The following is a 19405-nucleotide window of genomic DNA, read 5'->3' as shown; positions in this document are numbered from 1 at the left end:
TAAAGAAAGTATGATTCAGAAACAGTTTTGCTGTGCCACTGGCATGAAAAATCAGGGCCTATTCATCCCTAGTAAACAAAAGTTAAGGAAGGAAACACACTCCATGATCCCTGGCTGCTGGGGATGGGTCTCAATGGTAACTTACTTGCCAGGGACATAGTGTTTCTGCTTCAGCAGCTCCATCTGCAGGAGGCTCTCATCCCGGGCTGTGGTCTGCTCCAGTTCCTGCTGGAGGTTTTCAAACCTAGGGGAGAAAGGCAGCTGGGGCACAGGCCTGGTGGGGACCTGCCATGTCAGCTTTTGAGCCCCCACCAGATCTACTCAGCTAGACAATCTAGCATTGCCTTTCAGCTGAGTTCATTCCCTGCTTCCCCAAAGGAAAAGGGTCAGAGAGCTACTGGGCAGGATTTTTTTCCTCAACTTTTAAAAACTGCTAGAAGTTGAACTGGAAAATACACACTGTGCTGGATTCGAAAAAAACAGCATGTTTCTCCAACAGTCCAAAGACATCATTTTGGAGAAATATCAGTATGAGGAGGTCTGAGGCACAGGTCAGGGAGGATGTACCTGGTCTTGATTAGATACCAGGTGAATGTGAACCTCCGGGAAAACTCTATGCCTGCCCTCTAGTGGACCGTACACTGCAATGCAGAGAAGGCTCTGATGATTCCTACAGCCCAGACCCCTGCATGGGATTAATTTGTCAACTCCTACTCTGTTTGTGACCAGAGTAAATCTTCTCATGAGAAACTGATAAACAGTGAAGAGAGCCAGCAATCAGCAGTAGGCTGCTGTATGCAAATCTGCCAACGTGTAGACACTTATCTCTAAACATAACGTTCATGATGGAAAATAAAGTTGTAGGAGGACACACTTTCCTGCACGATTGATTATTCCCCTCTAGGTTTCTGGCTGTCATGTGAATATTTGTGAGGAGATCTAATCTAAGAGATGAGATACTCAGAGGATACTAGAGGTCTCAGAAGGGAAGAAGAGGACACAATCCCCATAAGACCAAGGAGAAAGCATATTATTTCCAGGACAGAAGTTCCTGTTGACTGAGCCAGTAACGAAACTCTGAGGTGTTCTTTCCCTGGCTGTGACTGGAAGCTTTACCAGTTGAACAGAAACTCAAAGAGGACAGAGATCCAGGTACAGCGGACCCACTTGGATCCACCTGCTTCTGGAATCCTGGGTTCCTACCTCATCTGGGACACAGTGAAATGATGCTGCAGCTTTACTGCCAAGTCCATTTGCTGGGTGAGCAGCTCCTTCTGCTTCCTCAGGGACTGAAGATTTTCCTTAAGTCTTTGATGTTCCTGTTCATTAGAACATTGTGTTTTTAGGAGAGGATTGTGTACACCCCTTTCCAGGACAGAAGTTCCTGTTGACTGAGCCAGTAACGACACTGCATGGATGCACGCATACAAGCACACTACATTGCATCCATGTTTAGTTTCCCAGATAACACTATTGTAAGAAGAGATCATCTGGCATAGTATGGAGATGAAAGTTACCTTTCATTAACCCATACCCACTTTACCCATATTCCAGCCTAGAGGCATTTCCATTCTAGAATCAATGGTCCACCTAGAGTCTGTATTTCAACTTTCTGTATAATTGTACATAGCTTCTCACAGGGCTGCACCATTTTACACTACTACCGATATTGGAGAGTTCTCATTTCTGCCAACCCTCCATCAGGACGAATTTTAACTCAGTATGAAGAAGTTTGGAATAAAATCAGGTTCTGAATGCTGCAGACACAACATGGAGTGGGTGCTTTAGAGTATGGTGAGTCTAAGGGGTGTACTGAGACAGCCTCTCCTCACACCTCAGCATAGCTGTGGGACTTCTACTGGGCTGAGATGCAGCCACAAGCACCTCTGCAATTCATCATTTCTCAGGGAATAAAGTCCATGCCAAGCTCCATGGTCAAGATTAGCTGAACCAAGGTTAGGCAGAGGTGAAAGGAAAATGTCAGCAGGCGATGAGGAGAAGAACAAAACAGGATGCAGGGAAGTCATCAGTGCTCAGCCACCATTCACCCAGGGCAGAGAAGGACACAAACCCTCAGGCAGCCTTTCCTGCCTCTCAGTAGCCTCTTTCTCACCTTCATGGACACCATTACTTTGTTTTTCTCCAAAGGATTTCTTTGCAGATAAATAATTCTGCCTCTACAAAGACCTGAAAAAATTTTACCTTGCATCAATTTTCTGTCTTTTGTTGTTGTTAGCTTTATGGACATGCCGAATGGAGCAGCTCCGTCAGTTCTTTGACTGATGCAAAGTGGTACTAGCCAGGTTAGGCATAGTATTTTCACATTGAAGTCTGTCTCCATCATTCTTAAAGATGTGCCATTGTTCCATGAGTGAGTGAACATACACATAGAGGCTCAAACACATATTCCCATACCCACATAGACACACATAAAGACAACACACAGATACCCAGACACACACAGACACACACACACACACACACACACACACACACACACACACACACACACACACACACACACACCTTTCTTGAACCCAGAAGAGCAAGGGAGAAGACTAGAATGTTACAGCACCTTTTCTATTCTAGGGAGAGGTAGTGTGTCCTCCCTGTTGTCTACAAGACTCAGACTCATCCAGGCTCTTCTGCCCTGGTCTGAACTTATTTCCCCTCCTAGGGAAGTTTTTATCGCCAGACTCACTGATTGTACAGAAGAGTAACAACCTCTGCACAACTGAGTTTGACCACACAAGACCAGGTGCCCATGGATGATGACTGGACATGAAGCCTTCCGACAGATGCAAGTTGACCCATCATAGACTCTTCACTAAACCTACCCAGACTCCTCCACAGAAGACAGTGATAGACCAGAGAATGGAGGTCACCCATTGTCATTACTTTACCCAATCTCTTTTGACCAGATTACAGTGCATATTATATGAAAACAGTCCCAAGGAAGTCACTAGGAGGCTACTTAGGTCACCTAAAGCACTTTTCTGAAATGCGCACTCTATACAACTATGAGGAGGAGGAATCTGTCCGAAGACACAGTCATATACATGATAGAGTGAGCATCAAAATATCAGGTTCCATATTGTGTAGCCAGTAAGACAAACTAGAAATATCCCAGGATGTTACCTCTATGCTGTGAAAGAAAAGTCTATGTTGATTTTTCAAATAGCTCCATTGTTTGATTTTTGCTATTTATTACAAAACTCATTAATTCCAATGTAATCAAAATGTGCAAAAATTAAGAGAATCCAACAAGTCAGTTCTTTTTCTGACCAAATGAATCATTTAGCAATGAGATGAGACACAAAAAGACATGAAGCTCTACTGTGAGGAGACAGGAGATGCAAAGATCTGTGGCTATCCAGCTTAGCCAGAAGAGAAAATTTCAGGTTCAGTGAGAGACGCAGGCTAAAGGGAATAAGGAAGAAAGCAAGAGAGGTCACTTGATGTGGCCTTCCAACAAACTCACTAATGTGTGCACCCTCAAGAATGCATACAACACACACACACACACACCTCAAATCATAAGTGAACAGAACACAATGAGGAGGACATCAACTGAATGAGGATGACATTACCAGTTGAATTTAGACTCCTCACACTAGCTGTTTCAAGTGAGACCCACAGTTCTGCTTTCCATCATTTTGAGACTAAACATGCCTGGGGAAGCATTATGTGCTTCTGCAGTCTTTGTTGGTGCAGTTGGAGAAATAATTCTCTTAAAATTTCAAATCTGCCACCCTGACATCCACCTGTCATAACCCCTTGCCACATCCCTGGTCATCCAGTGAGCTTCTGAGTGTAAGATCCAGGATGGGAGAACTGGCCAATGCTAGTCACAGGAAACAGTATTGACAAACTGTTACTTAAGTTTCTGTCAGTGTGAACCAAGAGTTTGACCAGGTAAAGAGAACACCATGGCAGTCTGGGAACAAGCGGGTAAAATGCCATATGACACCCAAAAAGATGTCCACAAGACCCAGTCATTTGGCTTTTGTAGGGGACGTTCCTCCTTCCATACTGTTTCTGCCTCTGATCTCATATGACCTGTGCAAAGCAAGTGAGACCCAGAACCCTTGAACTCACTCACTCAGATCTCTGTGCTACTCCCTATGTGGCTCCCATCATACATAGCACTGCTCTTTCCGTACTACCATATCAGTGAGTGACATGTAATTTACCCATCTCCCTCGATGGACTGCAGCTTCTAACAGAGCAGTAGGGTTTGCTTGCCAGTCATGCAGTGCCTTCCAAGAGGCTAACTCCCCAGAATGACTTGTGAATGATCACAGAAATGAACTATTGGATGGGATGGGTCAGGTGGATAAGTGAGTAGATGGTTACATAGGTGTGTGTATATGTGTGTGTATGGTTAGACAAGTGGGCAGTTTGGCCCTGCTGCTTCAACCTACCTGCTGCTGCTTTGTCCAGAGGTCATAGATCTTCTCATGGGCCTCCTCACAGAGCCTTCTCGCCTCCTCGCAGGACTCTTGTAGTAAAATCTGCTCCCCCTGCAGCTTTCTGTTGTCCTCTTTCAACATGCTCATTTTTTCCTTTAGCTGAGTCCTTTCCCTCAGGAGCTGACTGTAGAGGGTGCTGAAATATCACTAAAATTGATGAGCTCCACCTCCATCTGCCACTCCTGCCTCCTAATACCATCATTCCTGCAAGGTGTCATGTCCCCAACAACAGATCCCTGGGATGAATGCATATTAGCCATGCCAGCATGACTCAGGTGCAGACTAAAGCCAGAGAATAGCCAAATTACAGAAAGATTCAAACTACTTCTGAATACCCTGACAGCAAAAGGGATCCATGTAACTCCGAAAACTGGATCTCCTACCTCTCCACCATACATCCTGGTGCTAACCTGTTCACAGCTTTGAGAAAACATGAGCAGGTAGAGGGAAACCATGCTCTGAGGGGGGACAGAAGATCCAATGTAAATACATTCCATGTTTCCCATAGAAACCAGCTCTGTAAGCTCCTGCCAGAGCCACAGAAAACATTCATGGTGCAAACCATGTTTTCTCTCTAGAAGCTCCAGAAGTTGACAGGAAAATGTTGGAAGGGGCTCTCAGACTCTTCACTCTTAGGAGAACTCAGTTTTGGAGGCACAAGTCCAAGAGCTATAAGGCAGGCTGCCTGCTAAGAGGTAAACAGACTAGAACCTCAGCCCAACTTTGTTCTAAGGTGAGGAAGGGGAGAAGCTGCTGTGGAATGTCTTTCTGTATGCTGTGAATATGTATTGCTCCCATTGGTTAATAAATAAGCTTCTTTGGGCTAAGGCAAAGCAGGATGGAGCCAGGCAGAAAAATCCAGGAGAGTCAGAGAAGAAAGTCAGAGGTGGAGGAGATGCCAGCTGCCACACAAGGAGAAACATGCCAGCAGCCTGGCCATGTAGCAACCATGTGGCAAATATAGATTAATAGAAATGGGTTAATTTAAGATGATAGAGCTAGCTAGCAAGAAACTTAAGCCATTTGCCATAGAGTTTGTAAGTAATATAAGCCTCTGTGTGTTTATTTGGGACCATTTGGCTTCAGGAGGTGAGTGGGACAGATTCCTCCTGACAGCTGGGTCAGGCAGGACTGGAGAAACTTCAGACTACCAGAAGCAGTCCCTACCAATTTTTGGAGTCCCATCTAAATTAGGCACTCACCGGTAGGAGTTGGTCTGCTCACTCAGCTCCTTGCACTTGTACGAGACCTCACAAATCTCCTTGGGGAATTTCTTCACATCTGACATCTCCTTCTTATGCTGTGTTTTCAGCATCTCAAGCTCATATTTCAGCCTGTGGTAGGGCATGGCCCCAGGAGCAAAGAACCCCATGAACACGGGTGTCAGGGACCACATGAATTAAGGTTCTAATACTACCCTAGTCCACTGGAATTTACACCCTGAATTCCATGTACTGGACCTCCTGATGTGCATTAGACTTGCCTCACTGTCCCAGGGCCAGGAAAGGCTGGGTGTCAATAGGAAAGGAGACAGGAGTACATGAGCTCCCTCAGTAGACCTACAGGGGCAGACTAGCTGGCTAAGAGGGTCTGAGGAGTCTGTGCCACAGGTCGGGGTCTATCTGAAATCTGCAATGACATTTCCACTGTCTTGAGAACAGAGATTTTTTCTCCTTACAAGGATACCTAGAACTCATAATCTGTAGTGCCATGGAGGAGGCACTACATGAGTATGGCTTTATAAACACCCAAGGGAATTCCAATGAGGGACCAGGATGAGCACAAAGCTGAGAGCAGTGAGGCTCAATGTGGGGCTCCCTGGCTTCAGGACTTATATCACCTGAAATCTTTGAGACATCTGAATATTCAGGCCTACTATCAATCTCTGACTCTCAGGATCAGGAAGGACACACATACACACAGTGTAAGTGAGCCTCTCAGAGACAGTACAGAACACACTCAGACACACAATTCTGAGCACAAGGAGATTTATTAACCCAGCAGGGCAAGCATGGCGTTGGGAGCCTGTATCTTGATCAGGCGAAGGCAAACAGCAAGCAGCAGGCTTTTTAACAGTGGGTTTTTAAGTAGAAAAGGTTAAGTCTGTGCTGGGTAAATTGTTGAGCTCTGAAGGGACAGGTTAGCCAGTGTAACCAAGTAATGAATTTCGATTGTTGGACTTTGGTGTTTAGTTTCAAGAATGAGTCAGTGTCCACAAAAGGAAACAGACTTTGGGGACTAAATTTAGGAATGTAATCTAATGGTTTATCAAGGGAGAAGGAAGTGAAAAGATCAAAACCTGCCACTGCCATGTTTGCAACGTTTGGGCCCCTTAGAGAGCACTTCACACACACAAACCCACACACAGTTAGGATGTCAGAGAAATGCAGGTAAGTGGCATTGTCTCATAGTATAAGGAACAAGACTAGAGAGGAGCAGGGATGAAATCTAGGCCTTGCAGACACACAGATGTACCGAGTAGGACCACAAGGCCATTCAGGCTGTTCCCAGAGCAAAAAGCAAAAATAAATGCTCAAATATAAACACTCAACCCAGAGTACCAAGCATCTCCTAAAAACCAATGTCTGTCAAGGCCTCTTGAAATGCATGTTGTGATCTTACACCCTACTGCCCCTCTGTACATTGTGATTCAGGCCACAGGCTCTGCTTTTTCATTTGGAGGAATCAGAACAGCCTGTGTCCTATCTCACTCCTACAGGTTTTAGTTCTGCCTCTCAGATGCACTCAGGACACAGTAGGGTTAAGACAGTCACCAGAGAACAGGGCATAATGAGTACCTGTTGTTCAACTCATTGTTGTTATAAAGGGCCAGGAATTCAAGCAGTTCATTCCTCTCATTGGTCATCATCTGTAGCTGAAGGGTCAGTTTATCCACCTGGTTCAGCTGTTGCTCCTGCTCAGTGAGGAAGAAGGGTGTGGATGATGCCTTCCTAGTAGTCCCTGTAGGTACATAAACACAACTGTATTTGTCCAGATGAATGGCACTGAGCCAAGAGAGATCATGTGGAGTTCCAAGAGGAGGCCTGAGGAAGAGGAAATGCATGGGACCCAGCGAAGCCCCAAAATTCAGAGCAGCTATCTTTAAACTGGGGACCATAAGCCATGTGTCTGTCTCCAATCTCTGAGGATAGATATATGACTCAGGCCCTACTGCAGCCCCACTGTCCCTGAAAGGCATAAGCAAGGCCAGCCATGTTGGTTTGGAATTGTCAGCCAATACCTGATGTGATGCAAGAAAGTCCTGGACTCTCTGGTGCTTTGTATCTCCCATCCGGATAACCTGTGTGCATGACTAAAAGCAACTGAATGTCTCAGACCTAGGTACATGGTTGGAAAGTTTCACTCTCTGGTATTTATATCAGATATCCATGAAACCTACAGAAATCCACTGAGAATAAAGTATACCAACATGCTACCCTGATAACTCATTAGTGGTTCTGTGCCTCCTTTGGCATTCTTTGACAATCAGAATGAACTGAAAATGTCCTAGCACAGCAGTTGCATCCTTGACCATTCCTGGCCCTCTGCCAACTACCCATCAGAAACCTCCACTTTGGATCTGCTCTTTAGGAACCCAGATAAGCAGCATAGGCCCATGGCTTCAGATGATTATAGCTACTGAACCCCATTACTAGAAGGTCTAGTTCTGGCCTCAACCTCTCCCGAAAAAAACAGAGATCTCTCTTCCAGCCAGTATGCTCAGTCTTGCCAACATGTTTATTCGTGAACCCTGTACGCACTTAATGAATGCCTCAAGGGCAGTTGGCATTGCCACAACACTGGTGATTTCACAAAAGATGCCAAGGGCTCTCCAGGATACAACAGAATTTCCAGAGAAGGGACTGTTAGGGTCACTGCCAACAGCCTTCACCTATCTTATAACAAACTCTTCCCCAATTCACCAAAAGCCAAGCTGCCCTTTCCAGGAGCCTTCCCTTCGACACAGGGGAAGGCCTTCAGCACCTCCTCCTTCGAATCCAGAGATCTCTCTGATTCATTAGAATCTAGTTCATTCTAATTCAATAGTACATCATGTATGGAGGGTAAGACTCATTTTCCAAACTGTGCCCAGGAATGGCTCTTCTCATCCTGATGATCTCTAACTAACAAGATGAGAAATAAAGGATGCTAAGAAATTAGCTCAGTATAATGGGGAAGGAAGATCAGTTCCATGAGGTAAATAAGCACATCAGAGAAGATCCATGGGGCAGTTACAATGTATGAGGATGGCGGAGTATTGTGTGGGTCCTGTCAGAGCAATGGTAAGTCATATAGGTAAAGATGAAACTTTTACCCAAAGCTTCAGGGAATACATTCCATCCATCATTTTGTTAGCAAAGTTGTTATCAACCATTGAAAGTGTGACTGAAAATACCTATGAACTGGGCATCCACAGGTGAGCCCTCTTGACACCAAGAACAAATACTTACAGGAAGAGTGATGTCCCAGTCCTGCACTCAAGGTAGAGGGAAGATGACTGGCTAGTGAGAGGCAGAAACTCAGAAACCTTAGGGATCACTGACATGCAGCAATACTTGGTGGCTCCTGCCCTGCTAGTGGGTTGTTATTTAAGTGTAAGAACCTCTAGCTCTGGCCAGGTAACTTTACTCTTCTTGTTATTAGTGACACACACCAAAAGAAATCCAGTGTGGGTGAAGTGCAGGGCTGGTACTGAAACCTCTTTAGTCCCTCTGTGCTTCCTTCCCACTCAGAGTGAAAGCAGAGAGCCCTCAACAGAACAGCTGCAGCCTTGACCATCCCTGGCTCTCTGCCAAACTAACCTTGAAAAATCCACAACTTTGTTCTGCTCTTTAAGAACTCAGAGGACTAGGATAGGCCCATGGCTTCTCAGAAACTCTCACCCCCTTAGCCCCACTCCTAGAAGGATCAGCTGAAGCCTTCCTCCTTCAGGAAGCTCCCCATCTCTTTCCCAGGACTCACTGCGCTTTCCCCAGAACCATCTATTTCTTGATGTGTGACATGGAGACTGAAGAGCATCTTCCTTCTGCCTCCTATTGGTCTCCCTGTGCTTGCCATCCTGTCTCCCAACAATCCTGTTCAGTCTAGTCAGCATGTCTGTAGGTGAAACACGAGACACTGCACAAATGCCCCAATGACAGTTGGTGTTGCCACAACACTGGTGACATCACATGGAATGCCAGGGCTCTCCAGGATACAGTAGAATGTCCATGTGCTGATGTCACATGGTATAGCTGTTACATCCCTGTCTCATACCTCACCCAAAAGTGACTTGAAACCAAGGTGCCATTTGCAGGAACCTCTGGGTTCACAATGGAAGCCTTTAGGTAGATCCTCCTTCCAAAGCCAGAAATCTAGGCCTCTGCTTCATCAGAAACTTTATCTAAGTGAAATTGAAAGCTCATTTTGCATGTGCTGTCCAGGGTTGTATTTTCCCCTCCCCAAGATTAATAATCAATAATTTGAGAAAGTAAGGATGCTTAGAGATGAGGTCAGGATAATGGGGAGTAGTAGGGATGAGACCTCTGAAGTGAACATTCACCCAGGGAAGATCCTCAGAATTTTAGAGATTGGTGGGCTCAAAAAAAGTCACATGGTTATGAAGATTTCCCCAGTGTCAGTAGAGCTCACTCAACCTATGAGGTTGTTAGTGGGATGGTATCTTAGTGTCATTTGATTTGCATTTCCCTGATGGCTAAGGATTTTGAGCAATTCCTTAAATGTCTTTTGGCCATTAATATTCTTCTGTTGTGAATTCTCTGTTTAGATATGTACCCCATTTTTTTAAGTTGGATTCTTTGGTTTTTTGATGTCTAGTTTCTTGAATTCTTTATATATTTTGGAGATCAGCCCTCTGTCAGATGTGGGTTTGGTGAAGGTCTTTTCCTATTCTGTAGGCTATCATTTTGTCTTGTTGACCCTTTCCTTTGCCTTACAGGAGCTTCTCAGTTGCAGGAGGTCCCGTTTATTAGGTGTTGCTCTCAGTGTCTCTGCTACTTCTCTTCTATCAGGTTCAGTGTAACTGGATTTATGTTGAGGTCTTTGATCCATTTGGACTTGAGTTTTGTACATGGTCATAGATAATGGATCAATTTGCATTCTTGCATGTGTCAACATACAGTTATGCCAGTACGCCAGCACCATTTGTTGAAGATGCTTTCTTTTTTTCATTGTATAATTTTAGCTTCTTTGTCAAAAATCAGGTATTCATATGTTTTTGGATTAAAGTCAGGGTCTTTGATTCAATTCCATTGATCTATGTGTCAATTTTTAAACCAATACCAAGTTGTTTTTATAATATAGCTCTATAGTAGACCATTTGGTCAGGGATGGTGATGCCAGACATTCCTTCATTGTACGTGATTGTTTTGGCTATCCTGGGTTTTGGTTTTCAATATGAAGTTGAAAATTGTTCTTTGAAAATCTGTGAAGATGTTTGTTGGGATTTCAATGGGGATTAAATACTGGTAAGCCACAAGACACGTGGGCAACTTATAGATTAATAGAAATGGGTTGATTTAAGATATAAGAACAGTTAGCAAGAAGCCTGCCACAGCCATACAGTTTATAAGTAATATAAGTCTCTGTGTGTTTACTTGGTTGGGTTTGAGCACCTTCGGGACTGGCATGTAGAGAGACATGAACTGACTGTTGGCAGTTTTCTCCAGGCAGGACTGGAGAAAACTCTAGCTAAAGACCTACTTCTTCATTTGGTCCTTGGTGTCTTCAGAATAAAAGTTAGAGCTGGGCATAGCTGTTTTCTTGGTTTTCTCTGGGTGTTCATTCTTTAAGGGGCTGCCCCAGCCCCACTTCTCTTCTTGATTAGGGCCCAGGCATATGCATAGCTAGAATGGGACTCAGGCCCACTACTTTTCTCGGTTTTGGCCTGGTCTTTGTCAGCATTAAGGTTATGATGTGGCCCACATCTCTTCTTGCTTAGGCCCATACTTCATCAGGGTAAGAATTATAGGCAGACAATAGTTTTATCTTGGTTGGTCCTTGGCCTCTGTCATTTAAGAGAATGTCCCAGGTCTTCTTCTCCCCTTGTTTTATCTCAGGCTTTTGTCAGGGTAAGTGTTAGGCCCCTGTCTGTGTTCCCTTTTCCTGCTTTGTCCCGGCCTCTTTCATTTGAAGGATTGGTCTGGGCCTGTGTCCTTTCTTAGTTTGGCCCAGTCTTCATGGTCAGAGTTATGCTGAGGCCAACTTCTCATCCTGGTGAGGGCCCTGCCTTCAGTCCAGGTAAAGTTGAGTCATGGATACTCTCCTTTTTCTTCTTTGAGCCACGTCTTTTTCTTCTGAGGGATAGGGCAGAACTCATCTCCCTCTTGGTTGGGGCCAGCCTCCTTCAGGGTCAGGATAGACATTGGCGTTCTTTTCTTTACTTTTTGTTTCATTTCATTTTGTTACTTTTCCTTTTCTCCTTTGGCCTTGGCTCTTCCATTTAATGGACTGGCCCAGGGATACCTCTGTTTTTCCTCTGGGTCAGAGCTTATTCAGCTTCAGGTTTGGGTGCAGGCCTCTCTTAGGTCAGGATTTGGCACTTTTATTCTTAGGGTTGGTCTGTGACCTTTCTGAATGAGGTAAAGCCATTGTTAATTTAGGCTTTATTCCTGGTCTTCATCAGGTTCATCCTCAGGCCTTGGAATACTTCTCTCTTGACATCATGGTTTAATGGTTAATTCTGGTCTACTTTCACTTTAGGTGCTTAGCATGGGCTTTTTCAGAGACCATGTTGGCCTGGGCTACTTTCAGGGTATGGCTGTGTCCAGGCAGTTTTTGTGTTAGAGGTAAGCCTGGTTACATTGATATTCTGGAACTCTCTAGTACCTGTTTCTCTTTAGGGTTAAAGCAGTGGATGCTTTTGAGTCCAGGTTTTTCTGAAGCTATTTTGTAATTTATAATTAGCCTTGGATTATGCTCAGCCATTCTGAAACAAAAATAACGTGGATATTGATAGAGGTCAGTGTTTACAGCCCTTCTCTTACAACTCAAGTATATTCTGAGGAACACTGGCTCTTTCCAAGTGAAATGGGCACAGACACCAGCACACACAGCACAGAGTCCAGATGGAATAAACTATATATTACACAAATAGAAAGGTAAGGTAGGTAGGAAACAGTGGTGCTTGGAAGAGTCCTTGCTGTTGCATTGGAGATTGTGAGCATGGGTAAAGAGGCACCATGAGCTCACGTGGAAAATTGTTGCTTCTCAGTAAAGATAACAAAATTGAGTCCCAACAAGGTCTCTGCTGCCTTTCCTTCCTTATGTACTACTCCCATGAAGGCATATAACAGGCAGCTAATATAACAGAAGAGGCCTGTCCTCCATTGATCTAGCGGCTGCCTTCATAGGCACATGATGGTTGTGAAGATCTTCATGGAGGTTTTTATGCAGTGTGGGCATGGTGTCCCCTCCTATATGTCATTCATGGAATGCACTAATGAGGCTGTTCCCCTGGTCTTTGCTATGTAAAACCTTCTCAAAATGACATTTGTCTTCTGCCTTGAAAACCCCTGGAATAATGAACCATGCCTTTGTGATCCCTTTCAAGAAAGCTCCTTGTCATGTATACTCACTGATGTGTGATCAGGTCTTCCCACAAAGCATGTCTGCACTGACTCAACAGAAATTGATTCCTGCTCACGTTATTATTGTTGTGAATCACAGGCCACTTTAGAAGAGTGAGCTGTCAACCTGTCAAGGGCACACATGTAACCATGACAATGGTTCCTTATGGAGTTTCACAGAGGTCAGGCCTCACTCTGCTCAGGGAAGCACAAAGGTGGTCAAGCTATGCAGATGTTTTGGGGCTGGTAATTAAGGAAGTTGCCCAAAGGCTACAGTTATCATCATTGCTTCGGGACAACTTCCCATCCAATAATCCTCTCCTACTACAAAAGTTCACTGCTCAAAAGAGAAAGGTCAGTGGTGATGGGGCAGACTCAGTCTGTATGTAAACAGTTCAAATAATTGTCTACCATTTCTGAGACTCAGTTTATCGTCAGTATTCTCTTATTAGGAGATGTGTATTGTGCCATCTGCAGTACCTGGGCCTTGGGGAACAAAGCTGTTTGAAATTTGTCCTCCAGCCTGTCCCTTCTCCAACATTAAACACAACTTGAAGTGGGATTGACCAGAAAGCAGAAAGCCATGAGGCTTTCCCTATTTCCTCTCATCATGGTAGTTGATGACTTCCGAGGCTGTCACTCACTGGATGGCAGTGTAACAGCAGTTCATCCTGTCCCATTTTGGAAAGTGGAGTCCTGGGACAGGTGCTGACTCTGCCTCAGCTGTTGTCACCTTTTTTAACAAATGCTAGTGGAGATTAGTAGTAGAAAACAGTGAACATATCCCACTTTGAGCAAACCCATTCCGAATTTCCCATTTTCCTTTGCCTTCATGCCTCTCTCTGTCCCTGAAAGTTTTCTCTCTCAAGGCTGGCCTCACATTCCCAGAAATCCTTCTAACTCAGTCTCCTTAGTGTTGGGTTTCCTTTTTATTCTTTTTTTTTTTTTTTACCATGGATGCTTTTTTCTTGCCCTAACCTGCCATTTGATGGGTAGTCAGAAGGAGGCAGCTTAGAGATCTGAAGAGTTAGTTAAGGTATCACAGTGTTCTTTCCTGTATGCTAGGTCTTATTGCAGATGGAAACCTACTCTTAAGAATTGTGGCATGCAAAAAGAAGGAAAACCAAACTGAAATAACATGTTTTTCTGCTGGTCCTCAACCAATAAAATCTCAGTTATAAAAGAAAAACACTTTGGAATTTCTTCCTGTTTTCTAGATGAAGTGTAAGTGTTGTGCTACCCTCAAAGCCAAACAGGATTTAGGGAAGATGGCCTCAATTAAACCAGCTATCTAATCACAGACCTTGAAATCCTTTTCCTGTCTGCAGCGGCAGAATCTAGAAGACGAGAAGTTATACAGTTGCCCAGCAGAGATGCCTCTTTGCTGTCTCAGCCTCAAGGCCCGTGGTAACAGTTGCAGTAGGAACACCCCACCTGCAAGTCTTCCTGTCAACATCATTGTATCCTGGGAACCCAAAATTTTCTTCTCTCCACCAAGTTGTGGATGACCAGTAAGTGTTTTTAGACTTACTTGATGGTGGTGATTTACTATAACCTGAAAGTGCAGTGGAAGAGGAAGGAGAAACTGAAAACTTACATGTTTTGGTGGCAAATGGTATTTTAGGGACTTAACGTGTGACATAGATTGTAGATATCCATCTAAGAAAGATCCTGAATCGTCTACACATTGTTAGTAACATCTTAGACAACATCTGTGCTCTAGAAGCATGGAAGTTCCATGCACGGAATGCAGCATGATCAAGCATGCCCCACCCCACTGCAATAGTCCATCATAAAGGATGAGGGCACCATCATTCTTGTGCCACAATACACACATGCTTGTTCTCACACAGTATACACATCCATGTGCCCACAATCATAAATTTAAAAACATGAAATTGTCTCCACCTTTGCAGGCACACACACACATAGAAATAAACTTTGAAATTAAATTAGATGTATAATAAATTCGCATAATACCCTGCAGGGGAAAGATAGTATTTTAAACTGTGTACCATATCATTTCTCCTGCAACTACTCAGCCAAGTGACTGTAATGTGGAAGTAGCTATATGTTGAGTTGTAAGCAAATAAGTGTGAATGTGTCCAATAAAATTTTATTTATGGACTCTGAAAAAAAATAAATAAATTGGCATAATAAGAAAATAAAAAGAAACAAACAACCTTTTGGTATTGGTACACATATATTTGGTATCCATGTTGTATGCAGAGCTATGAGTATAGTTATGTGCATGTTTTTATAAGTATCTATATAGTATACATAATATGTACAACCACATCTAATTGCATAAATATGTGTCTATAAATATAAAGATAAACTGAAATCCCAACTCCCAGACACCAGCCAAGGAGGCAGCAGAACTTTCTGATTGGCCAGCTTTCTGCCTTCAACTCTGAGTGCCTGTTATATTTTTTTTTAAGGCATAACTTTTTAATTCACAACAGAGACACTGCATTTGCCTTTTTAGAAAATATGTAAAATTTTTACATAAAAATATGTAAAATAGGTAAAAAACTTTCAAAAAGCATAAATATCAGAAATAACCTTTGCTATCAGTATCTAGAAATGAATATCAAATCTTCCTTCAGTTCATTTTTCTATACCTGCATATCATTTCAGTAGTTTAATATTAATACTATATTTTTATTTTTTTCTCTTCTGAGTAATGCAGTATTATATATATATGTCATGAGGTATCATACTCCATGATGGTGGCGGCCACTATGGTCTCTATCTAAAACATCTTCTAGTTGTCTAGAAGTCGAGTTGTTAATTTATTCATGTACTAGTTTATATTTCTGTGTAGACTTAGGAAACATTTATTACATTAGCCTTTGAAGACATGGAGGTAACCAGGGTGAGTAGCATGGGAAGGGGTTCATTTGGGTGGGCTGACTTCATATGCGGGAAAGTTCTAGTTAAATGGGTGAAAGATCATGTCTGAAGTAATAGGAGGATAAAAAGGCAGAACACAAAGAGAAAGGTATTTCTGACTCTGCACGCTGCTACTCAGCGTAGAACAACACATCAGCTCTTACCCACTGCATGACACATGGCTGTCCCAGATTTCCACTTAGCAAGGTGAATTGATTGACCTTGGGCTTGCTCTGCAATGATATCTACATAGACGATACAGGTCTAAAAGCATTTGTAACAAATACAGCTAAATGTGCAAATCCTTACAATGTATTCTGCATCTGATCCATGTTCAAAGGGTGGTCCAAAAGTAAAACTGTTTTGAGTCCATTGTCCTCTGTAATTATGTTGGATACCTGCTGTTTTAGTTAGGGTTTCTATTGCTGTGAAGGGACACCATGACTGCAGCAACAATTAAAAAGTAAAACATTTAATCAGGTTGCTTACAGTTTCAGAGGTTTAGTCCATTATGATCATGGCAGGACATGGAGGCATGCAGGCAGACATGATGCTCGAGAAGGAAAAGAAAGTGGAGAAGAAGCTACATCTTGATCCCACAGGCATCAAAAAGTGCTCTGAGACACTAGGCATGGCATGAGCATAAGAGATCTCAACACTCCTCCACAGTAACATACATCCTCCAACAAGGCTACACTCTCTCCAACAAAGCTATACATCCTAATAATTCCACTACCTATGAGCTTATAGGGGCTTATTACATTCAAATTAAAAAATTTCTAAGATATCCTTAGATAGCATAAGGAAAACAGATTATGGTGGTGCTAGTAGACGATGTTTTTGATATGAGAGTACTTTTTTTTTAAAGGAGAGTCTTATCATTTGGTTCTACCGATCTTAAATTCCTTGTTAGGGACTCGACAACAAAACAGAGATTGCCAAGAGAAACACATGAACACTCACCTAGTACAAACTTTCACAGCACAAGTCTTCCTAAGGAAAAAAAGAAACCACCAAATGATTAGACCTGAGATTTTGTTCAAGATTGCTTTCATTCAGAATTAAGTGTCATTACATAGACTATCCTTTGCTTAAGAAGGAATCCTTAAATGTGCATATTTTCAAATAATATTAAGGAAATATTCTAATTTACAATTTAAAAAGTCAGGTACATTAAATATACATTAACAACAAAGTTTTGGATTTCACTTAATCAGTATCAAATTACTTAAATATAAAAGCATATAGTATTGAAGCCCAGCCACAGTGTACAGGGGAGATGAAAGAAGATGAACACAGCATCATCAGCTGCCATCCATCCCCACCTCACTGTCTCTTGCCCTGGGGAGGCTCTAACCCTGAATCCCAGACCCCTGTGAACCAATCCAGGCACCATGCTCATTTGGAGAGTTCCCTTTGGACCCAACCTAATGAGCTTCCATCTATCCGGGTAAAAGATGGAAAGAGTTATCTCTCACTCACACTGTTTGATATGTATGAGGGTATAAGAGCAGCTGTTACCCCTGTACATGCCTGCATTGTCTTTGAACAGGTCTCATTCCCTGGTCTATGCCACCCCTAGCCAGGCTTCCAAGTGTGAAAGACAAGAACAAAGTCTTTGACACCAACATGTCACTTGTGCCTAAAGCCTCAACAGGAAGAGTAAGCACACCAACATCTCCCTTGTGCCTAAAGCCTCTAGAGTCCCAGAACACTCTTTAGTTTAAAGATGGGGTACCATCCCAGGCACAAGTCAGAGTGACCCATGGAGCACATGGAGATGGTGAAGGGCATCAATCCTGCTGTGGAGTTCATCTCAAGAGGAATTACTGACCCTGCAGGCAGCTAGAGACCAGGACAAGCCTACCAAAGAAAGGGAGTCTTCCAAACACTCATCTGGTCTCATATCAGGTTTCTGTCCCCAAATTCTACAACGTGTAGGGACAGAGGTGCACACGGCTCCAGAACAGATGGGCCCTTACTCCAGATTTCATTATGGTCCTGATCCTTGGAGTGGACTACAGTCTTCATGTTCACCTGAGTTCCTTCCATACCACAAAATGATGCCTTTATGTATTCCCCCATATTTCCCAATACACTTACCCTTCTCACCTCGGGGGCCTTTCCTGATACTCAACTCCTGGTGGGCCCATTTATTTAACCCATGCAGCATGGCATTGAGCTATGGATATGCACCATTGCTCAGGGCCAGCACTGTGCCTTTTAGAGCATGTAGTAGACCTGAGAGTTTATTCTAGTGTTGATGGAAAGTGGAATGATATGAAACGTGTGTCAAAATGAAAGCAATAGGAGTCAAGCAGATGAATGGCAAATAGTGAGGGCTTTTGGATCATGTCCTCTCTGTGTGCCTTCATCAGTCTTCAGATATGAGGCTGCACGTTTCCTCCATGGAGAGACATGTGGTGCCTCTGATCTGCTTAAGGAAATTGTCAGGAAGTCCTTTCTAGATTTTATGAGCAGTTTCAGGGTAAGATCTGTGTCCTTCCTCACATTCATACATCAACTCAAATAACTTCCTATGTCAAGCCCCATGTTTTGATATAGCTTATTCTGAAAGTCATCAAGTATGAAATAAAGCTAAAGTTCTGCGTATAATTAATGATTATGCTCATATTTGATCCTGAAGTACATTAAAGAACCTCAGTATATCATGTACTGTGCATGTCACCTGGGCAGGATTCTTTTCCTCAACTTTTTAAAACTGCTAGAAGTTGAACTGGAAAATACACACTGTGCTGGATTAGAACAAACAGCATGTTTCTTCAACAGTCCAAAGACATCATTTTGGAGAAATATCAGTATGACAAGGTCTGAGGCACAGGTCAGGGAAGATGTACCTGGTCTTGATTAGATACCAGGTGAATGTGAACCTCCTGGAAAACTCTATGCCTGCCCTCTAGTGGAGCCTACACAGCAATGCAGAGAAGGCTCTGATGATTCCTACAGCCCAGACCCCTGCATGGGATTAACTTGTCAACTCCTCTGTTTCGGACCAGAGTAAATCTTCTCATGAGAAACTGATAAACACTGCAGAGAGCCTGCAAACAGCAGTAGGCTGCTGTATGCAAATCGGCCAAAGTGTAGACACTAATCTCTAAATGTGATGTTCCTGATGGAAAATAAATTTGCAGGAGAAAACACTTTCCTTCATGATTAATGACCCTCTCTAGGTTTCTGGATGCCATGTGAATATTTGTGGGGAGATCTAATCTAAGAGATGAGATACTCAGAGGATACTAGAGGTCTCAGAAGGGAAGAAGGGGACACAATCCCCATAAGACCAAGGAGAAAGCATATTGCTTCCTGGACATAAGTTCCTGTTGACTGAGCCAGTAACGACAAGGTGTTCTTTCCCTGGCTGTGGCTGGGAGCATTGCCAATCAAACAGAAACTCAAAGAGGACAGAGATCCAGGTACAATGGACCCACTTGGATCTACCTGCTTCTGGAA

General features: G+C 43.3%; 2 protein-coding genes across 2 annotated transcripts in view; one reads left to right on the top strand and one right to left on the bottom strand.

Annotated features, from left to right (window-relative positions):
- The window catches only part of Nopchap1 (NOP protein chaperone 1), a 155060-nt gene that overhangs the window by 96694 nt on the left and 38961 nt on the right, over window positions 1–19405 (top strand). The window lies entirely within an intron of this gene.
- Window positions 1185–14250, bottom strand: LOC128119606 (disks large homolog 5-like). Its single transcript, XM_052752966.1, has 4 exons — window positions 7271–14250; window positions 5675–5806; window positions 4425–4608; window positions 1185–1319 (listed from the first exon to the last, which is right to left on the bottom strand). Exons 1-4 carry the CDS (start codon window positions 7762–7764, stop codon window positions 1200–1202), a joined length of 930 nt encoding a protein of 309 aa, XP_052608926.1. The 5' UTR covers window positions 7765–14250; the 3' UTR covers window positions 1185–1199.

The sequence above is a fragment of the Peromyscus californicus genome, unplaced genomic scaffold, assembly GCF_007827085.1.
Source record: "Peromyscus californicus insignis strain IS unplaced genomic scaffold, ASM782708v3 Scaffold_24__1_contigs__length_46423439, whole genome shotgun sequence".
NCBI classification, from domain to species: Eukaryota; Metazoa; Chordata; class Mammalia; order Rodentia; family Cricetidae; genus Peromyscus; species Peromyscus californicus.
Note: the sequence above shows the minus strand (reverse complement) of the source record. Positions and strands in the feature narration are given on the sequence as shown.

What these genes read in the sequence shown, in the direction of transcription:
- LOC128119606 (XM_052752966.1), bottom strand. Translation starts at nt 7,764, where the DNA reads ATGGGAGATACAAAGCACCAGAGAGTCCAGGACTTTCTTGCATCACAT. An exon ending in GAGCAGACCAACTCCTACCG is followed by an intron (nt 4,609 to 5,674) that starts GTGAGTGCCTAA and finishes GTGATATTTCAG; the next exon opens with CACCCTCTACAGTCAGCTCC. An exon ending in TCTGGACAAAGCAGCAGCAG is followed by an intron (nt 1,320 to 4,424) that starts GTAGGTTGAAGC and finishes TCTAATGAACAG; the next exon opens with GAACATCAAAGACTTAAGGA.